Source organism: Zingiber officinale, chromosome 1A, assembly GCF_018446385.1.
Source record: "Zingiber officinale cultivar Zhangliang chromosome 1A, Zo_v1.1, whole genome shotgun sequence".
In the NCBI taxonomy this organism is placed as follows: Eukaryota; Viridiplantae; Streptophyta; class Magnoliopsida; order Zingiberales; family Zingiberaceae; genus Zingiber; species Zingiber officinale.
Window position 1 is genome coordinate 59,355,486 of NC_055987.1, and position 24,053 is coordinate 59,379,538.

The 24,053-nt window shown below is 34.9% G+C and overlaps 1 protein-coding gene across 2 annotated transcripts; it reads right to left on the minus strand.

Moving 5' to 3' along the window:
• Positions 1–4,760: 4,760 nt before the first annotated feature.
• Positions 4,761–22,153, minus strand: LOC122025392. Of its 2 annotated transcripts, XR_006123687.1 has the most exons (4): positions 21,772–22,121; positions 17,527–18,293; positions 12,844–12,999; positions 4,761–5,230 (listed from the first exon to the last, which is right to left on the minus strand). XR_006123687.1 is itself a non-coding variant. In XM_042584202.1 (3 exons), exons 1-3 carry the CDS (start codon positions 22,027–22,029, stop codon positions 5,045–5,047), a joined length of 600 nt encoding a protein of 199 aa, XP_042440136.1. In that variant the 5' UTR covers positions 22,030–22,153; the 3' UTR covers positions 4,761–5,044. The 2 variants fall into 2 exon arrangements, 1 of the variants encoding a protein (XP_042440136.1); XM_042584202.1 differs by lacking the exon at positions 17,527–18,293 and having other exon boundaries at positions 21,772–22,153.
• Between the last annotated feature and the right edge of the window lie 1,900 nt (positions 22,154–24,053).

Below are 24,053 nucleotides of genomic sequence, written 5' to 3' on the forward strand. Positions count from 1 at the left end.
GTCCTCCTGAAGCACCTCGGCTCTGATACCACTTGTAGAACCGTTGTAGCCGGCTAGAAGGGGGGGTTGAATATCCTTGTAAAACAAAAACACCCTTCTCGAACTCTTAAACTAACACTTGTAAATTAAAATAAGCAGAAAGTAAATCAGAAAAATGAGGCACCGGATTTGACTTGGTTACAACCAAGGAGGTTGTTAATCCAAGGAATGTCGCACTAGTGTCTCCTTCGGGCGGAGAAGCCTCTTACAGCAGTGAAAGCGCAAAATAAAGAAGTTAATCTAAAACTGAAGCGTACAAGCATTGGAAATGAATTGCTTTGAGTTGTTGAAAGCTTCTGGACCAAGACTATATTTATAGCCTTGGTCGGGGCGCCTAGAGGGTTCCGGGCGCCCTGGGGAGATAAATTTTATCCCCCAATGTTCAGATCGAGTTTTGACTCGATCTGGTCAAATATTAACTTCTGGGCGCCCCGGTACGTTCCGGGCGCCCCGGAGGGGTCCGGGCGCCCCGATCAGCTCCGGGCGCCCCAAACCCAAAAGTCAACTCCGGTTGACTTTTTCGGTCCAGGTCCTCTGCTCCGGCTCTGGTCGCCTCGGTCCTGGTCTTCAATTCCGGATCCACTCGCTTGGGTGATCTCAGACATCCAGAAAAGGGCTCACCCGAACCCAACTTCCGGTCTTCTCGAGTGGGCTTCCGCTTCGGCTTCTCGTCCCTCGGAATCGCTGTGTGTTTTCTTCTCATCCGCCGGTGTACTCATTCGCAGTCTTCGTCCCTCGGACGCACCACGTGCCGTCCTTCTCGCTAGCTACGTCTCTTGCTCCTCGAGCAGTCTTCCGCTCTGGCTTTCGTCCCTCGAAACCACCGCACGCTTCCTTCTCGTCCGTCGGTGTACTCTTCCGTAGTGCCTCGTCCCTCGGACGCACTGCGTGTCGTCCTTCTCTTTAGCCGCGTCTTCCGCTCAACTACCTATGCTCCTAACCTCCTGCACACTTAGACACAAGGTTAGAAACACACATGACCTAACTTAACTTGTTGATCACACCAAAACAACCTTGGGGTTTCAACAAAGATATCTTGTGATCTAACAAATGTGACTGAGCTTGCAGGAAAGTCCTAAGTATTCTTAAGCAAAAGTCCTAATGGATTCTAGGCAAGTAGAAAATCCTAGGGGGAAGTAACCCTAAGTTATGAAAATTCCTAGCTATGGTTAGGCAACGAAGACCTGGTTCGGGGGACTGGGCGAAATCCTAGAGTCGAGGATTCTAGGTGAAAATCTTAAGGGTCGTAGACACCAAGTGGAAGATTGGACGGGTTGGGATCGGATGTTCAGCATGAAGTCCTGACATCTTGGACGCTAAGCAAAAGTCCAGACGGTTTAGAGAAATAGTTTGATAAAAGATAAAGTCTCCTAAGAGGAGCAGGTGAGCACGCATTCCTCAAAGAAGGAACAGTAGGCGTCGGTCCGACCTAAAGTTTCAACAAAACTCAAAGTCAAGACTGGATAGTTCGGAGACTGTCAAAGTTACATTTTATATATTGCTTGCCTATTATTCTAACTCTGTTTTGCAGGATACTAATAATTTTGTAGGTTTGGATTTTACCCTGTTCAGTCGTCCGAATGTCCGGATTGGTCGACCAAACCCCAGAGATAAGATTAGCTTGCAGCTAAGTTTCGACGAACCTTGAGTTCAGTCGACTAAATAGTGGATAAGCAACGACTTGATTGGACTAGATAAGTCAGCGATGATAGCGGGATCGGTCGACCGAACGGTGGGATCGGTTGATCGAACGAAGGCTTTATCCAAAGCGACATAATCTCGATGGGAAGCGGAGCATATTCATAAGGTTCGGTCGAACGATTAAAGGGATAGGTCGATCGATCAACGTCGAGTCAAACCTGATCCCGAGATCAATGGATTTAGATCAAGCTCAACTTGGCTATAAAAGGAGACCTTGACCAAGTACTTCAACAACAAATTCTGACAATCTCTCTAGTGCTCTCTACTCCAAAGACAAGTCCACGAAGTCACGCTGCTCCGACTACCGAAAGCACGCCTCTCCGAATTCTAAAGTCATCAGTATAATTGTTCATAGTACTTTAATTATATTATTATTGTACTTCATCTGTGTACTTGAATTTTTGAAACTATAGTGATTGCCCAACGAAAGCACTATCAAGTGCGGGCCTTGGAGTGGGATTAGCCACATGCTCCGAACCAAGTAAATCTTAGTGTTTACGATCGCTTGTTGTTCCTTTATTTCCACTGTGCATCCTGTGTTTTACGAAAAAGACCGTGAAAACGCCACGAGTGTTATTCACCACTGCCCCCCTCTAGCACGTCTCGATCCTACACTGTTTAGACTTTATCTGCTCAACATCTAATCGACCTACTAGGGTTTTCTCTTGATTCAATATCTAGTCTTCGCTAATCAAATCCATCTTGCCAAATGTCTAATCCACTGACCCATCTGGACTTCTTACCTAGTTTCTACGATCTACCAAGACTTCCATTCCTAGTATCTGGTCCAACTGACCTACTAGGACTTTCTAAGTGGAGCAACATGCACACTTGATCATTCTATTAGATCACAACAGTTCTTAACTTGAACACAATATCAAAACATAAGTTTAATTTTAATGCTCCCTACATCAACAAATATAATTACGCAAGAAACAAAGATTCACCTCGAATAAAGAAACCCCATTGTATGTAATTTATTCTAAACACTTGGAGACTCCATTATCACTAAATACATAATACATGAGTTAGATTAAATAACAATTAAGACTCTATAGTAAGAATTAATTATCACAACAAAGTAAATCACCTTCCAACTCATATATAGCTATTTCGCTAGGATCTTCATTCAGTGTAAGCAACATATAATATAATTAATAAATATAAAATATAAAATCTTATAATCATAAAGCACCATAAAATAATATTTATAATTATTCTTTTTTATTTTCATATTTTGAAATCTTTGTACAATAATTTTATTATCAACGATTAGAAATATATTTTTTCTACATAGACAATAAGACTATCATTTATTCAATTATCATTCATTCGATTGTCTAACCTGTCTTTCACAATTCTCATGGCAAAAAATACTCTATCTTCTGCAACCAGCAGAATTAATATCAGTCAAAAGCTTATGGTATACCACACTTTTCTTTGATATAACTAACTTCTCTAAAAGATTATCAAAATATTTTATTAAAATGCATATCACATACTTAAGTTTCATGTTGACCATCAAGTATGATGAGATCAAATCTTAAAAAAATTTATAGATAAACTCAGCTAGTTATATTAATTATTTTTTGTCAAAAGTCAAAAATGAATTTTATGGATACAAATAAACTATACGAGTAACTTCATAACTATCTCTGAGAAATAATCATTTCTCTTGAAATTGCATATCAAAAATATCATAAAATAAATCAATATGATAGTGATGTAAATTTATCACTTAAGATGGATTACGATGGATACCTGTAAATCAATAAAAAGCCAATTTAAATGTGATTATATCTGTCTATAACTCCTGATAAATACTTTCATGAACTGAGCTAGTTCTATAGACTACGTTTGACCTTGAAGATTCATTACATATTCTTTTCTCCTTGGAGCTCATCATTTAATGATTGTGTTTTTATTCCTTAAATAACTTTTTTTTTTTAATTTCATATACTATGTTTTTTAGGCCCAGTGTGGGCAGTTTCCCACACTAGGCCAACATGAGCTCCGTCCATGATTCCAATCCATATTCTTGAAAATCACAAGTCCCAACCTTGTAAAATTGAGCATTCGAGACTAAAAGAGGACTTTAAGAAATAACTACAATTGCTGCCCTAAATGAAAATCCATTAAAATACTCCTCAAACACAATTAAACAAATCTATAGTCGCTAGTGTAGAGGCCTCATCAATCCAATACACAACAAACTACAAGATAATGGTCAAAAGAATCTTATCGGGAAAAGATAAATAATGTGGCAAAAGGTAAAATCGCTCGCTTCCAGTGTCCCCGTCGCACCCGATCCAAGGTCATCACGAGAGAGGTAAATCATAGCATCCTGAGCGAGCATGTGGCAGGTGGGTGAGTTGCACAGGGACCGAAGATTTACACCTCGACTACCTTGAGTTTCGACCCCGCGACCTCATGTGGCAAGCATCCCATCATATATAAGCTCGGATGACCTGTGGGGAGGTTGCAATGTCACAGATAAATCAGCTCTTAATGAAAGTTTAGTGGGGAGGTTGCAATGTCGCAGATGGCAAGCGACGATAGTGTGATCAACGGTGATCTATCATGACGGCAACTATTTTCAGCATCAACGGCAGTAGGGCAACAACGATATAAGCAATGTGGCCTTGTCTGACTTTGAAAAAGAGCGGCGAGACAATGGCACTGTTATGACGAAAGAGGGGGCCAAGAAGAGGCAGGGCGAGGGCACCATACACGGCAAAGCAGTGTCCTTTGCCGTTTCCAGCAGAGAGGAGAGGGGAAGGAACCAGGAAAAAAAACACAAGGAATAAAAAGAAAGGACTAAAAGAGGGAAAAAAAAGGTGACGTGCGTGTCCGGGGTGATTGAGGTTTTTACTGGACATTTTGCAACTTAAACCACAAATATTAAAAATTACTATTTGATCCCTGATGATTTTCGATTTGTCGATAAAAGTTTGAACTATATCAATATCACTGTACACGAGCCAAACATATGCACAGCAGATCCTAGCACACTGCAGGGGTAAAGACAAAATGTTATATAGTTTTTTTTTCATGGTTAAATGGTTCCATCGGTACATGATGATGACGTAGCCGTTTCATTAACAAGATACAAATTCAATCAGAAGTGAGAAAGAAGGAAATGGTTTGGCTGTCAGTAACCAACAAATGGATCACAATTCAAAGCAGCAAACTGAGAATCAGAGCATAAGTTTGCAGCTTTGCTAAACAAATGATGAATGCAAAAAGCCAACATAACTGATCACGCTCACATTTCTAGGTCAGGGGTGACAGCTTTTCTCTTCATCTAGTTTGCTGCTTCTGAATTTGTTCCATTAATTTTAATGTCCTCACCTATGCTTAATTTCTCCACAGCATCACCTTCATTTCTGGATTTTGTTTCCCTCTCATTGTCAATACCTTTCAAACCCAAATTCAAGTCCAAATTAGCTAGGTTGTTATCATCTGCTGAATTTTGGTCCATGTCTGAAGCCTGGAACATAAAAACACTATGAATCAGGGTTTTCTTAGCACGTACACACCAGCAAGAAAAATGCACAGGAAAATTATGTGACGGACTAAACAAATCAAAATGAATAAAGATGCACTAAAGCCCAAATGGAACAGAATTATATTCCAAGCAGAATGCATTTTCATCTTTCAAGCGAATTAATACCCAAGTCTAGACTGACAATGGTAATTATTCAAAGCAACTGAGACAGATTGAGTGGCAAATACAAGATAACAATAAATGAAATGAAGTAACATTGTACAAGGGAATTGAACACTATGTTGCAAGCCTAGCGCAATCAAAAGGTAAAACTATTGCAGCCTAGAAGCCACAGACTCATTTAAAAAAAAAAACATTAGAATTATAAAATCCTAGACTGAGGCAGTGCAAGGAACTTGGGAGAACCTTATGCACGAAGGCTATGTTAACTTTGAAAGAAATCTGGAGAGCGAAGCAATTTAAATGAAAGTTGAAAAAAGTGATCATAATTCCTTTCTTTTTGTTTACAACTATGTTCGCTTGGAAGTAAATTCAAAGGATAAAAAAAATTATTTTACCCGTATACTATTTTGACCTCACAAAGGTAAACTAAATGCAACAACAACAACAAAACCTTATCCCACTAGGTGGGATCGGTTACATGGATCCTTTTACGATATTAGGCTCTATCCCCTACATATTATCGTTTATACTTAAATAAAATTTATCTTATTTTATTGTTGCTAACCAAGTCTTTTGTTTTCCTTTTCCTCATTTAATGTGTATATTTATCATAGTTTCATATCGCTCAATGGAGCATTTATTGATCGTCTAAGCACATGTTGTACCATTTTAAATGTCTCTCATAATTTTTTCTTAATAAATATAACTCTGACTTTCTAATGCTCTCATTTTTTATTCTGTTCATCCTCGTATATCCACACATTGACCTTAACATCTTCATCTCTGCAACTCTCATCTTCATGTGCTCGAGTCATAGCCCAACATTCAGTGTCATGTAATATAGCAGGTCTAACCGTTGTTTTGTAGAATTTCCTTTTAAGTTTTAGAGATACTTTACGATCACATAAAATACTCAATACTCTCCTCTATTTTAACCATCCTGCTTATATTCTATATAAGACATCTCTCTTAATTTCTCCATCATTTTGTAAAAATAATCCTAAATACTTTAAACTTTCAGTTCCTCCTATCTTAACAATTATCTTATTACGTCTAATATTATTAAACTTAAATTTTATATATTCTGTATTTATCTTTTTTTTCTAGTGTTTCTCACCAAGATTCTAGCTTAGCATTTACTCCTTCACGTGTTTCATCTACAAAAAATTATCATTTGCAAATAACATGCACCACACTACTATGTTTTGAATGTGTCAAGTTCCTCCATAATTAGTGTAAAAAGATAGAGACTTAGAGTTGACCTTTGATGTAACCCTATCTTTATTAAAAATGTCTCATACATATTCTTAATTAGTTCAATATATGTTACGCCAACACCTCTTTTTTCTAGAATTCTCTATATAATTTCTCTTAGAACTCTATCATAAGTTATTTCTAAGGTAATGATTACTATATGTAGATCTTGCTTTTACTCCCTATACTTTTCAATTAGTATTAGATGTATAGCTTATATTGTTGAAGTTCCAATATGAACCCAAATTGATTATCGATCACCGTGGTTTCCTTCCTTAATTATTTTCTATTACTTTTTCCTAAAGTTAATGGTATAACTCATTAGTTTAATACTCCTATAACTTGCACAATTTTGTATGTCTCTCTTATTCTTATATAAGGGAATTAGAGTATTTATCTTCCATTGATTAGGTGTTATTTTCGTTTTCAATATCATGTTAAATAATTTTATAAATCATTCAATATCTTGTTTCCCTAGGCACTTCCATACCTCTATCGAAATATCATCTGGTCTAACGGCTTCTTCATTTTGCATTTCATTTAAAACTTGTTCTATTTCTAAAATTTGAATTCTACGATAAAAATTTAAATTTCTATACTCATTTGACCTACTTAAATTACCTAAGTTAAGTTGGTCACCTAAACCTTTATTAAAAAGTTCCACGACTCTTTTATTTCACTATCATTTACTAGTACTCTATTGTATTCATCTTTAATATATCTTATTTGGATAGGATCTCATCTTCTTCTCTCTCACTCTAGCTATTCTATAAATCTCTCTCCCCTTCTTTTGTATCCAATTTTCGATATAACCGTTCAAAATTTTTATTCTTTGTTTCATTCACTGCTTTTTAAACCTCTTGGCTTTGTATATTTTTTAAAGTATTCTTCATTTTTATAAATACATAATTCCTTATAAGTTGTTCGTTTTTTCTTCACTTCCTCCTATATTTTCTCATTTTACCACTAAGATTCTTTTGTAGTGCATGCTTCATTGACTCACTGAGTATACTCTTGGCTACTTATTTTAAATTTTGATATTATCTTATCTCATATCGTATTAGAGTCACCGTATATTTCATTGACCTTCTCTTTAAATATGTCTTGATTCTCATTCTTTAACTTCCATACTTAATTTTAAGAATCGTGTATATTTACCTTCTATTGATATTATACTTAAGGCATATATTCAACACTACTAATTTATATTGGGTAGTTAAGCTTTCTCAAGGGATGACCTTGTAATCTTTGCAAATCTTTTGATCTCTCTTCCTAATCATAAGAAAGTCAATTTACGATTTATTATTTCCATTTTTGAACGTGACCAAGTATTCTTCTCTTTTCTTAAAAAACGTATTAACAAATATAAGGTCTCAAACCCAAATAAAGAAGAAAGGTTGCGTTAAGTTGTCAGCTAGCATTAAAACTATGATAAATATTCAATGAATAGATCTATTAAACTATTGTGCTAATGCTAGGTTGTTCCTCGAAAGGAACGTGTTGCAGGGTCCGACTATACGTCTCAGCAAACACTACTACATCTTCAGAACTCGGGTATAGTGCTAAATTTGCAAAAATTCACATTACAGGTTCAACTATAACATATCGACAAGGACCACTACATCTCCACAATAACTTGGGTGTAGTGTTAAATAGGTAAGAATTCTCGCACCATAAGTTGGATAAAAATAAATATGATAGGAAAACTAATAATGTAAGATTTGGAAGATGAAACACAAGAACCCTTACTGTAAATCATTGGAAGTAATAGATACGATGATTAGAAGAATAATTAGTATTTTGTGTGTACCAAAGATAAAATGGGTAGGCGAGAAGGTAAAACTGATAGAGAACTCGGGTTTTAAGTATTGGTACATAGGAAAGAGTAGAGAAAAAAATAGAGTGGATATTGTTGTAGATATTTCGTTAAAAGATAAAGTTATAAAAGTAGTTAGAAAAGGGGATAAAATTATAGCCCTTAAGATAATATTGGCGAAAGAAACTATAAACATAATTAGCGTATATGCACTACAAGTATAGGATTAGATGAAGCTACCAAATCAAGATTTTGAAACGATTTAGATGAAATATTACAAAATATTCTATCAAATGAAATAATTTTAATAAGAGGTGATCTAAATAAGCATGTCGGAGTGAAAAATAAGGAATATGAAATGGTATATGGGTTATGGTTTGAAAGGAGAAATGAGAAAGGGAAAACTATATTAAATTTTACGATAGCATAGCTAATATGTTTTTTAAGAAAAGAAAATATCACTAAGTCATGTTCAAAAGTGGAAATAATAAATTGCAAATTGACTTTCTTATGGTTAGGAAGAAAGATAAAAAAATTTATAAATATTACAAGGTCATCCGTAGAGAAAACTACCCAATATAAGTTAATAACATTGACATACGCCTCAAACATAATATCAATAGAAAGAAAATATATACGATTCCTAAAATTAAATGGTGAAAGTTAAAGGACGGAAATCAAAATATATTTAAGGAGAAGGTAGAAGTACAAGCATTAGGTGAAACATACGACGACTCTAATACAATATATGAGATAAGATGGTATCAAAGTTGAAAATAGTAGATAAGAGTGTACTCGGTGAATCAAAGAAACATGCATCACTAATTAAGGAATCTTGGTGGTGGAATGAGAAAGTACAAGAAAAAGTAAAGGAGAAGTGAATAGTTTATAAAGAATTATATATTTGTAAGAATGAGAAAAACTTAAAAAATATATAATAGTCAAGAAAGAAGTTAAGAGAGTAGTGAATGAAGCAAAAAATAAAACTTTTTAACAATTATATCACAAATTAGATAAAAAAAGAAAAGAAAAGAGACATTTATAGAATAGTTAAAGTGAGAGAAAGGAAGGCAAGAAATCTTATCCAAATAAAATGTATTAAAGATGAATATAATAGAGTACTAGTAAACAATGGAGAAATAAAAGAGCGGTGGAAGAAATATTTTTCATCAACTTTATAATGAAGATTTAGGTGACCAACTTAACATTGGTAATTTAAGTAGGTCAAATAAGTATACAAATTTAAATTTTTATCGTAGAATTCAAACTTCAGAAGTAGAATAATCTTTAAATGGGATGCACAATAAAAAAGTCGTTGGACCAGATGATATTCCAATAGAAGTATGGAAGTGCCTAGGAAAACAAGATATTTAATATCTTATAAAATTATTTAACATGATATTAAAAATAAAAAAACATTTGATCAATGTAGAATAAGTACTCTAGTTCGCTTATATAAGAACAAGGGAAACATATAAAATTGTGCAAACTATAAGGGTATTAAACTAATGAGTCATAAAAAAAGACCACGGTGACCGAAAATCAATTTGAGTTCACGCTTGGAAGGCCAAAAATAGAAGTTATACATCTTAAATAATTAATTAAAAAATATCAAAAACAAAAACAAGATCTACACATGATATTCATTGAAAAAAACTTATGATAGAGTTTAAGAGAGATTATATTGAGAATTCTAGAAAAGGGAGGATTAACGTAATATTTATTAAACTAATTAAGGATATGTATAAGGATGTAACGATCAGAGTAAAGACTTCAGATGGAATAACTGAAACATTTCCAATAAAGCTAAGGTTACATCAAGGATCAGCTTTAAGTCCCTATCTTTTTACACTAATTATAGACAAACTCACTGTAAACATTCAAGACACAATATTGTGGTGCATATTGTTTACGAATGATATTACTTTGGTAGATAAAACACGTGAAAAAGTAAATATTAAACTAGAATCTTGGCGAGAAACACTAGAAGGGAAAGGTTTTAGACTTAGTAGAATAAAGACAGAATATATGAAATTTAAGTTTAACAATATTAAACAAAATGAGACAATTGTTAAGATATGAGATGACGAGTTGTCTGGAACCGAGAACTTTAAATATTTAGGATCATTTTTGCAAAATGATGGAGGAATTGAAAGAGATGTTTTACATAAAATATAAACAGAATGGTTGAAATGGAGGAAAGCGTCGGGTATTTTATGTAACTATAAAGTACCTTTAAAACTTATGGGAAAATTTTACAAAATCACAGTTAAACCTGCTATGTTATATAGAGTTAAATGTTGGACTATGACTCGAGGGCATGAGCAGAAGATGAGAGTTGCAAAGATAAAGATGTTAAGATGAATATGTGGACATACGAGGATGAACAGAATAAGAAATGAGAACATTAGAGAAAGTCGGAGTTGCATCAATTGAGGGAAAACTCCAAGGGACGTTTAAGATAGTATAGGCATGTACTTAGATGATTAATAAATACTCCAATTATGTTATCTGAAACTATGACAAACACACATATCAAACAAGGAAGAAGAAGATCAAAAAAAGATTTTGTTAGCAACAATAAAACAAGATAAAATTTATTTAAATACAAATGATGATATAGTAAGAAAAATAGCTCAATGGCGTAAAAGGATCCATATAGTCGAACCCACCTAGTGGGATAAGACTTGGTTGTTGTTGTAAGGGATAAGACTTGATTATTGTTGTAAGGTCATATGCTATTACAAAATCCAATATAATGTTTCCTTCTTCATTTCTTGTTCCAAACCCATAACCACCTTACACCGTCTCATATTCCTCATTTTTTCACGAAGACATGCTTATTTAGATCACCTCCTATTAAAATCTTTTCATTTGGCAAAATGTTTTATAATACTTCATGATCGTCTCAAAACTTGATTTGATATTTTCATCTAATCCTACTTGAGGTTTATGTGCTAATTACGTTCATAGTTTTTTTACCACTACTATCGACTATAATTTTATCCCTCTTTCTAACTACTCATATAACTTTTTCCTTTAATGAACTATCTATAACATTTATCCCTCTTACCGCTCCTATAACTTCATTCTTAATAAACTATCTACAACATTACTCACTTCATTTCTTGTTTTACTCTTTCTTTGTACCATAACTTAAAACTCAAGTTTTCTATCATCTTTGCTTCTAGTATATCCATTTTGTCTCTTGTACACACAAAATATTAATTCTTCTCATAATCATCGTATCTACTACCTCCATTGTTTCACAGGTGAAAGTTTTTATGTTTCATGTTCTAAATTTAGACTATTAGTTTTCCTATAATATTTGTTCTTATCCAACCTATGTGTGAGAACTGTTGTCTATTTAATACTACACTTAAGTTCTTATGAAGATATAGCAGTCCTTACAGATACGTTATAATCAGACTCTACAATGCGAACTCTTATATATATTTAATATTAGACCTGAGTTCTAGAAATGTAGCAGTCCTTACCGAGATATTATAGTCGAACCTGCAACTTGTTCCTTGCGAGAAACAACCTAGCATTAGCACAATAGTTTGATGGATTTATTCATTGAACATTTACCCTAAATTAAGATTTGTTAGCAATCTAATGCAACCCTCCTTTAGTTTAAAGATAAACTAAATGCAACTTTTGAAAAATTCAAAGGAGTTAATTACCACTAAAGTAAAGTAACAATTTGAAAATAATTGATCATGACTCCTAGAAAATATAAAATTAAACACTATTTGAAATAAAATCTTGAAAATTTAGAAGTAACAAAACAAAAAAAATATATAAAAATTAAAATAATTAATCACCCAACTAATAACTACGAAAAGATACATTTATCAAGACAATGTCAACAAGGAAGATTAAGTGTTATTGCCAAAGGCATTAATTATATGATTATGGAAGTATGAGGATGAAATTGTCATTTAATTCTTTCCTCCCCTTACTTTTCTAATAAAATAAGCATAGCCTAAGAACATCTTTTGAGCAATCATTAAACTTTAAGTAAATGGACCGGCTAGAGACTACCTAATCATAATCATAAATGAAAAACTATATCAATGGCACTGCAAAAACGATCTTGTGCCACTCAACCTTAACTTGTTCAGGTAAATTCAAAGGAACCTTAGTTTTCACACCTCTATTCCAAACATGTTTTTTTAGAAGCATTAGAAATAGGTAAAATGAGCATGATCTAGTTCATGTTCATCCCCTTTTCAACAGGATTTAGATAATCATAGGCACATACTAAATCTTCTCATCCACTTTCATAAGTTATTACTCCAGACACCATAAGTCAAATTAACCAAGAAAGAGACGCTATGATGATATCAGAGATGATTACCGCCATTGATTCTCCCATTAAAATATCATTCATGCCAGGTTTCAAATCAGAAGAAACATTCCGGTTTATCTGTGATGAAAGGTCAACATTACTAGGTTCATATGTTTCATGAAGCTTTTCAGCATCCTCTTGTTTTTGCTCTTCGAGAACCGAAATCTGCATTGTTCAGAAAACACTAATAACCACCCACTAAGAAGTCTTACAGAAGAACAATAACTGAACAGAAAATTAACTTCCTTCCTGCACTAAATTACAAGAAAAGAATTGCAAAAACATAACTGAATGTTTTCTTAGCAAATATGCTATATCAATATGCTTTTGATGTTTCTTCCTTTTTTTTTTTTTTTGGGTATTAACAGCTTAACAAATGCACAAACAAAGACAAGATCCAAGGAGCTTGCTCCTAAAGCCATGCTAAGGGTTTATTAGAAATGTTAAATATATATAAATATTTTTCTCTAAAAACCGAAGATAAATTACTAAAAATAATTCACTCATCTATTTCAATCATGTCCAGCCTTCTATACAACCAATGCTATTTTATTCGTGAATGTGGATCAGAGACAAGCACACATACTATTATATTATTGAAAATTAGGATTCAGTTTGCTGAGGGTACATATATGAAACCATATTGAATAGTATCAATGTATAGCTTCAATGAAACTAACAACAAAGAACTAGAGGTGCATCTCTAACTAAATTAATAAGAAATCAATTTTGCAGATAAAACCAATAAAACATAGAACAAACAAGTTACAGTAAATATAAAAAAAGAGGGTATACTCCATAAGATTGCATTTGTAATCGGTAAGCAATTAAGCCAACACCTATAGAATGTAGGTGCTTTTTGTATTATTCCTAAATCCCAAATATTGGAAGTAAAAAGTGGGAAAATTGGGTACATAATTCGATAGAAATGATTGTTTTTCAAGTATCCATATCATACAAATTCTAAATATATTTACAGTAAAATGTACATAGATTAAGTTAGGTGAGACAATATTCTGATGAACATAGTAATCTACAAATTGTCTAATGTTGTCAAACCACAAGTGCACGGTTATGTCGTCCATAGAGACCGTTGATTGAGCACTAGTCAAGTTCGTAAAGCAAGTTATCTAGATAATTGAAGGTTGTGTGAAAGCATGTACACGCAAGAGAGAAAAAAATCCAATGAGAGCAAATGATCGAAGAGGGAAATTAATTTGGGGGAAACGATTCTAAAATTTCAGTTTCACTATGATATTAGTTGATTCTCTATGTATTGTTCATCTCCTCATCTCCATGTTTACGTTCTTGTAAGGAGTTTAACCAAATTACCGGTATGGACCTGTAAAGGTTATACCGGAGTGTTTGCACTACTTGCAATGTTATTAAGTAAAGAGATAACTCTAGAAAGTCTGGTTAAAGGGATACCTTCTGTCACATGAAAGCCCATGATCATACAGTCTAGTTTACACAAGTCACTTCCTAACATTAAGTTGGGAAAACCTCATTAAACTCTAATTAGCTAATCTCTTGCATAAAATTGCCCCCCTTTTCAAGGTGATAACTTTAGAAAGTTCGATTAAAGAATACCCTTTGTTACTAAAGGCTCCCCAGTCATATAATCTAGAGCATCACCTCTATATAGTAACTAATCCTCTACATCCAATCTCACATTCAACACACACAATTCATCAAATAAGAACAAGTGAACAAATACATAGTTCACATATTAACATCACATCACAGTTACTCCCTACATCCTAGAATTCGGAGAATCTACTCCATAGTAAAAGAAATACAATGGCAAGACATAGAAACTAATAATCTACAACTCAAATCGGAGAAAGAAGAGAACAGAAATCTTAGCGAGATGTTGCCGATGTCTTCGAATGAAATCCTAGTTTGGATGGTGGGCGGATCGTTGAAATCTATCTCAGAAATAGATTTTGTGGGTTCCCTTGAAGGGAAAACTCTTCTCCCCTTGAAAAGGGGATCTTCCTTCCCTTTTATAGGTTCCCACACACGCCCTAAATGACGCGACACAACCGTGCCTTTTTACACGACCGTGCCATGTCAGCTATGGTGAAGGCACGACCGTGCCTCATGGGCATAGCCAAACCGTTGGGAATTCTATTTGAGCTCTAGGATGCTAGAACTCATGGGAGATACGGTCATGCTTGTGAGGCATGACATTGCTTCCTGAATTCTTTCCAAGTTTGCTCCAATGTCTAATATGCTCTATTTTTACTCTAAAAATGCATCCTATCAATCAAATACAAAAAGAACAGATCTCCGAACTAAAAGAGTAAAAGCAATAAAATCATAATAAAATAGGGTGTGATAATGTAAATCATGCTCATGAAATACAAATAAATGTATAGCAAACAATGCCTAGAAACATGCATAATCTACACACATCACACCCCCGATTTAAACTTTTACTTATCCTCAAGTAAAAACTTGCAATCTAGATTCACGTGTCGAAATGGTGCATCATAATCCCTAGTGAATTAGTCAATCCTATCATATAGTTTCATTGATGATGTGATACAAAAATTATTTGAGTACGACCTAAGTAGAAGTTCTTCATGCTCAGTGCAATAAGTGACCTAACTTTTTTATGTCAATCTCCAAACCTAGTCAAGTCGTCATCTAACTATGTTCCTTATGCCTCAGCGATAGACACTTATCTGCCACACGCATAATTCATCCCTCTCAAAGTCTACACAAGGTCTCAAAGGATCACTCGAAATTAAGAGAAATGTAATACTTATTTCCCTAGTAACCTAACTCAATCTCAAAAAGATAACTTATTAGTTTCCACGCAAGACAACTATTTTTATATCCCTTATTCAATTTTTTTTTTTGCTTGCAAATGTTGCAGCACTAGAACAAATATAGGGTTTTTGATTTTTTTCAAATGAAATGATGTGATCCAAGTTTATCAAGTAACCAAAAAAAATAGTTGAAACGTCACCTAAGAAGCATAAATACTAGTCTGGTTCTATAAATCATGACTATTTTTAAAATTATCTACCATCAAAATCAAGGATAGTGTGAAGAAATCCTTAAACTAGGTCAACCCTCAAACTTTTCCAATAAAAATATAGCTCACTTCATGTTACAACGGATAGAAAAAAAAAGGTAGATCACTAAGCATGTTAGCACCATAAATCACAACAACATGAAAATTGAGAACAAGTGTGCTAGTATTTTTACAATAAGAACAAACCAGAAATGATATGATAACTAATGCAACTAAAAATGCCACAAATGAAACATAACCAAATCAAAACAAACAACTGAATTAGAACTAAATCAAACCAAGCAAAAGTAAACCAAACTGAAACAAGCATATGTGCATATGTACAAATACCCTAGACTAAGACACTTCATTGTCCTAATGAAAAAGAAAATCAATAAGGTGGGGATGGAGGAAAATCAGGGAAACCTAGAAATCCAAGAAGGTCAAGTTAATCCATTAACCTCCGATTATCCTTCCGTTTCTCCCATTCTTCCTCTTGAAGGTGAATGAAATCAGCAGGTAACTTAAATAATTCCTCTTCCCTCCTAAAGTGTTGTCGCACAAACTGAAACTGATCATCCGACATAAAACACTGTCGCTCTAAAAGATCTATATGCATAGTATGATCAGAATGATGAGCATCTAGTGTGGAGCGGAACTCAGAAAAGTCAAATCTAGAACCTGCAAGGGAATTGGCAAAAACTGATGAATGTCTAGCAGACTCAAAAGTAGAGGGAGCATGGCCACTTAAAACCCAGCTAGATGGATCTACTAGAGAGGGAACAGGTTGTTAATTGGTGTTTAACATTGACCAATTTTTCTTGGCATGAATGGTGGTTAAATCGTAGTTTGACAAACGCAAAAGGAAATTATCCTTCAAAATTAGATGGTATCCATTACCATCTCATCGGATCATGAGTATTGACAAACATGAGTTGATATCAATCTAAGGGGTACCATCCACTACCTCCAAACATTCTAAATCACAACCAAGGCCAATAGCAATACGAGTAAGCAACCCTCCCAACGATAGTACTAGAGGAAGAGGATCTCCCTATTTTTACTAAGTGTTGGATAAAATGAAATCCTATATTGATATTATCCTCCTCAAGCATAGCCCATAGACAAAGTAATTCACACTTACACAAGACTCCTTCACTATCACCGCGTCCAAAATATTGGATGCCTCAGAACTTGATGAAGATATCAGAAAACAGGATTAACAATGGACGTAGCCTTAGAAATGGAGGGTTTAAAATTAACATCACCACCAAGTGAAGCTCACATATATAAACTATGGAAATTATTGGGGATTACTCGTTTCGCCCTATATGATAATTCAAAACAGGAATTAAAGTCATCAAATGTCCACTCGTAATTATCATTAAACAAGCGAAATGAAATCTTTCATGCCTCGAAAGTATCTTGAAAATTGATAGAAATTAAAAATTCCAAGACAATTCTAGGATATGTGGGGAAATTTATATTAATGAGACTTTTCCATCCTATCCTATTAATCAACCATTCAACATCGTTCTTGAGACCCAAAATATCCAAAGTGTCATAATCTAAATATTTTTTTTAGACAATACGACAGTTCACCAAATAATTATAACGAGATTTTTGCTCATCATTATTAAATATAATACCGAGAGTATTGTCTATACCTTCGTAGTGTGCCCTTTGCTTTTCCTTAGTTATAGACTTTTCTTTCCCCTTGACTTTGGATGCACATCTTTGTGTGAGCCAACTCCCTTCTTAAGGATGCTTCAACATCTTATTAAGATAAAAGAACAAGCCTAAGGGGTTTTTAGGGTGTAAGGAAAAAAAACAAGGGGAGAATCCCTCACTTGAGAAGAGAAGAGAGCAGAGATGAGAATCTTTGGATGGGAGTGAGAAGATGGAGGTGAAAGAAGGGAGGTGGGAAAAAGTCTTTGAAAGAGGTGAAGGAGAAAGGAGAAAGGAGAAAGGAGAAAGAAGGGGAAGATAATGAGGTAGCACGGTCGTGTGGAAGTGGGACGCAATCCGTGATCTGGGGTTTAAACCCTTACATTCACGCCACGGTCGTGTCAACAAACACAACTGAAGCTATATGTTTGAACACGCGAAGCACAACTGTGTCAAAAGGATACGACCATGCTGTGATAAGTTCTGTGCCTCTCCTAGATTTTCACACGACCGTATCAAAAAGATAGGTCATGCCATGATACCTTCAGTGACCAGCAAAGATTGGCACGACCGTGCCAAAAAGACATGGTCATGTCACAGGTCTCCATAAACTCCTTCAAAAATGGCATGATCATGCCTGACCATGTCTTGGGCCTTCATAAACTCCTTCAAAAATGGCATGTGCCTTTTGGACACGGCTTGCCTTCAAATGCTCTTCAAATGTCGTTTACGCCTCACCACGGTCAACTCGTGTAGGTTTGCACCCCTGAAATAAGCAAAAAGAAGACTCAAATGAAAATCAAAATGAAGAAATTGAAAACATAAACTAGAACAAGAAAGCAAAACTCTTGAGTTGCCACCCAAAAAGCGCTCGTTTAAGGTCACAAGTTTGACCTTGTTTTAGCTCAATCTGAAGGATGAGGCTCAAAAAAATATTATTCTTCTTCATCTTCAACAGGCATTCTAAGAAATATCTTTTCAATCTTTGCTCATTCACTTTACAAGATCTTGATTTCTTGCTCTAGATGTCAGCTACTCCATATGAATATACCTTTTGAACTTTGAAAGATCTTGACCATCATGATTTTAACTTTCAAGGAAAAAAGACTTAGTCTTAAATTGAATAGCAACACAAGGTCACCTTCATGAAATTTCCTTCAATGTGTCTATCATGTTATTTTGTGTTCTTTCCTTGTCATAAGCATCCATCCTTAGTATATCTAATTCATTAAGTTGAAGTTTTCTCTTTCCTCCGACTGATTTCAAATTAAAGTTGAGTCGTTGAATTACCCAATAGGTTTTATGCTCCAATTCTACTGGAAGATGATAAGGCTTTTCATAAACCAAACGAAATTGTGTCATTCCAATTGGAGTCTTATAAACAATACAGTAAGCCCATATGGATACCGTCTTTTCTAATATACCTTTTATCTCTCTATTTGCTCACTTGTCTGCGAATGATATGGCGTTGTAATTTTATGGCTTACCCCATATTTCTTAAGTAAGTTCTCAAATTGTTTTTCAATGAAGTGAGATTCTCCATCACTGATAACTACATTGGGAACTCCAAACCCATGAAAGATTATCTTCTTGAATATCTTGATAATGGTTCTGGCATCACAAGTAGGAGAGGCTATAACCTCTACCCATTTAGAAATAATCTACAACAACTAGGATATAATTATTGCTACAAGATGAAGGAAATGACACAATAATGAAACAATCTACGTGAGGGGTTCTATTTTGAACTCTGGAAAGAGGCACAATCGTGTCGTGCCTACGGCCGGGTCATGTGGCATGTTGGAACTCATATGAGCCACAGCTGTGCCGATGAGACACGACCATGCTTGGGCTGAATAAGGCACGGTCGTGCCTGTGAGGCAAAGCCTTGCTTGCTAAATTCTTTCCAAGCTTGCTCCAATGTCATTTTTCCTCCAAAAATACGTCTTGCAATCAAAATACGAAAAGAGCATATCTCCGAACCAAAGAAGTAAAAGCAATGAAATCATAATAAAATAGGGTGCGATAATATAAATCATGCTCATGAAATGTAAATAAATGTATGACAAATAATGCCTAGAAATATGCATAATCTACACATATTATCTAACATAGATGGATTAGATCCTACATATAAGTTTTATTAAGGGTGGCAAAGTAGGTTAAATTATTCCTATATAGAAATATCAAATCAACCATATAAAGGCTTTAATATACTAGATCCATTTTAGAAGATGTTTTTGTTCTTGAAGTTACAAATTCTAGTCATATGTGGAAAAAATGAATTTGCTAAATTGGTTAAAATTCCTAGTTCCTTCACAAAAGCCACATTTAGTCTCAAAGTTATGTAACTAGTTCACATGAACCATACATTAAAAAGTCCTGTTGTATCTAGGCAAACATCCGAGCAATGCTTCAAATTATGATCTAAGTTTAAGGGTGTAAATTTCATGGTATCCCTTGATTGAAAAATCTTTGCAAGCTAAACCCTAGACCTAATTTAGGATATATGGCAAGTGGACTTATAGCCTTTATGTCTATTTACTTGAGAGGACGGATTCAAAAAATTGAGAACAATTCTCCGTGGGAAAAACTTTCCATTGTTTATTTCGTTACAAAGGATGGATTATTAATCTTTCCACGGTTTACTCATTACGAAATAATAGATGGACAGATTTGTAAATCTCTTGCGGATGGATTTTAAAATGTTTTTTTATTCTCCCAAATCAGGCGGAAGTCGAATCCTTCATCCTTCGCACTCAATAATGCAAGCCACCGGCACCATGTCCACCTCCTCCTTGTCGTCAACACAATGAAAGGAAAAAAAAGGGTAAAAAATAGAGTTAAGAAACTTCCACCACCCATCATAGTCGACACTATCTGTCAGCCTCAGCGACATCTGGTTTGATCTTCGACGGATGACGTTCAACTTTAGGTATGAATCACCTCTTTTCCTATGTTCAATCGATCTTTTTTTTTTATGTCTCCTCGCATGATCACTGGATCATCTTCTCGCTTTCCACCATGATCTGAATCGAGACCCCTCATTTTCCGATCTGAACCCACACACACTCTCATTTATCTTCAAGCTCCAACGACCACAAGCCCACATCTGCATCCCTATCCCAATGAAGCCTAGAATGTCGTCTTCATTGAACCACCAAAGCTTCTCCTACGCCAACGACCTCCCCAACGCCCATCTCCTCTGAAGGCAGCGGTAGGCCTAGCTCATTGTTGGAGGCCTCGAGCAAAAACTCCAGATCGGGAGGGTCCGGCACAAGTTTCTCTTTCTTTCTCTTTTTTCCCTCATCCTTTTCTGCGAGGATTCTCTTCTTTTCTCTCTTCTTCCTTTCTTTTCTCTTCCTTCACGTGAAAGGAATTTTTTCCACAGAGAATCCTTTCCTTTCTCAATCCACGCTTCGGAGTAAAGAGAGCATTAGAGTTTATATAAACGTTTTATAATGCCTAAACTTACCTTGACAAACTCTGGAACCAAGCGAAAAGGCTTGACCGAAAATTTATTACAATAATATAACTGCAAGAAGCTATGATTGTCTTAAATGTTGTTTATCCTTAATTTCTATTTATATGCTCTATGACCAGTTTCTGTTAATAAACTTAATTTATGCAGGTAATGATCATGGTCCTCCTTATCAAGCCATGTAAGTCATAAATATTTGAGATCAGTTACATGGATCTTATCCTCCATTGAACTCTATACGAGCATATAGCACTGAAATTATTACTATCATACTAGAAAGATAGCAAGATCAATCACATAGATAAATAATGCAAATGAGAACTCGGTCAACGCTTAAACAGGCAAATTAAGAAGCTGAAAGTTGAAATGACCCACAATACAGGTTGATCAAAGTCCGAAACTAGTATAAAACCTGCACTGGACAGGTGTTGTCAACTCACTTCTTTGAGATGATAGAACGGGGAGAAACCCAGAATAAATTTCTTTACCAGCACGAAATGATCCTTACCTTAGAGAACAGAACGACCAAAGAAAAGCTATAAAAAAAATCTAAAAGTGAGGGAAATCCAACACCAGGACCCAAATCGCAACTGGCCAACAAAGTTAATCCGTATCCACGAGAAAGAACCAAACTTGAGACATGAATCGAAGTTCACAGCCAATTGAAAGAGGGGAAACGAGAATTACTGCCCGTATCTTGGAAAGAACCCAACTTTACTGCGGGAATCGAAATAGTAATTCAAAGAAGAAAAGAAGCACTTACCGGTACGTATCGGAAGTTCCTCGGCGGGTGTTCCTCCGGTTGGGCAGCGCCGTCGGCGGGCGTGGAGGAGACAGGAGCCCACTTATAGAGGAGAAGGCGGGATCGGGCGGCGTTGCCGTTGGCTTTGGCCGCGGAGGTGTTGTTGGGGGTGGCGACGGTGATCCATCTCTTCTTCCACTTCCTCACCGGTCCGCTGAAGACCGTCGCTGGCCCATAACGGGTTGACGACCGGCCCAGACGGGCCCCCACCCCCTCCATTTTGATGTACTATTTTGTATACGATCGCCGGAGCGCGGTTGGGTGAAGCAGTGGGTGAAGGTAATGCTTCCGCTTCTTTTTCTGCCTACGGCCGCCCGTCGCATTGATGTGATGAAAAGAGCGCATAAAAAACGGAAGATCTGGTTACAAGGCCCATGTATCGGAGTCCGTTGTGATAGGCCCGGTGGATATGTATCAACTTACATCATTATAATATCATCACCTCATTAAAAAAAATCTATAGGTTCTACTTTCAAATACTCATTATAATAACCTCATTCTTTCATCCACATTTCTTTTAACATTAATATTTATTATTTATGGATCACACAATTCACTCAATCATCTTAAAATTATATCATATTAAATAAATATATTTTAAAATATTTAAATTGTTATTATTTTTTTAATAATAATCTCACTTTTAAAATATATATTTATTATTTTTCAAAAATAAAATTATTTTAAAATTATATTTATTAAATAAAATAGATGTTGAGAAAACTAAATTATAAAGTTGAGAAAATAAAATTGATGAAAATTTATAGATCAAGTTTTGAAAATTGTTAAAAAATAGTCGTTAAAAAATTAATCATTTTATTCAATTTTAAATTTAAAATTTAAAATTTTTTATAAATAAAATTTAAAAATTAAGAAAAATATACATTTGGGCGAGTCAGCCAAAAACTAGGTCACCCTACATTTACTTAAACGTGTTCAAACAAAGGGTATTATAACACTCTTTTCTTAATGTGGAACCGTCATATCAGCGGCCCCCCTAGAGTCGGTCCCATGGATATGGAGGGAGGTAAATGCAGGTATACAGGTGGAAAGTGTATGACGAAGATGTTAACCCTAGACAGTGATACCCCAAAGATCGACCCCTAGACTTTTCGATCACATAACCATGCACTCCTCATCTGTACTACGCTCGGGGACAACACTCTTTTCCTAATGCTTTTATTAGTAAGGGAGTTATTATAATTCCCATTAATATCTGCATTTAATATCTGCATTACATATGCTCTAAGAACATATTTTTGAAAGAAAACACCTAAAATGCTTTCTTTTTTTTTTTTTTTTGCTTCGAACAAAAGTCGATGGAGCTCCCTATTTTTCAAGAACTTTATAGTAGAATCATTATTAGATAAAAGTTCTAAATTAACCAATAAACTTCCTGCCAATCTATCCATTCCACTAGTCATATGGCACATCTCCATTATATCGTTGTTTCTTTTCATTCCATTCTCATCAACTATCTTTCTTTCTCTTTTCTATTCTAGTAACTTATCACTAATCTTATCTTACTATGTGAGATCAACTATCTTAAATCTATTTATGTCATTCAATTCTATTTTTTACTATATCATTATTTTTATCTAAATAAATTTTATTCAACTTTATTATTATTAACTAAGGGCATCTCCAATCGTTAAAATTATAAATAAGTTTTTTTATGATCCCTAATATGTCAGATCAAAAATATAAAATATTATTCTCTCTATAGGATCAGTGTGCATCGATAGAGGGGTGAATATTGACCACTCGTTTCTTTTTGTGTTTCATTATACGTTCATTTTTCTATCAGAGTTAGTGCATAACGAAAATATAAAATAATAAAACAAAAAAACTCACGGATTTACTTGGTTCCCGACCTCCTAGGGTTAATACATCCAAGACCTAATCACGAAAAGAACTCGTCTACTAGTGGTCTCCTTTTAAAAATTTTTTAGAGACATAGAAAGTCATCTTATAGTTTGTACGCAAACACAAATGGAAATTAAATACAAGCGTATAGTAATGTAAATATAAACAAACCAAACAAGTCATCGTCAATCTATCCGGAAGCTCTTAAGTGTCACACACTCCTCTTGGCGCTTCCATGGTGCCATGAGCATAACCTTATCGCTTTTCTTCAAGGATGGAGCGTATGAGCAATAGAAGAAATGTTGATAATTATGAACGTAAAGTCTTTGTATCCTTTTATAGAGTTGGATCATATCCTTATATGGATCAACTCTTAT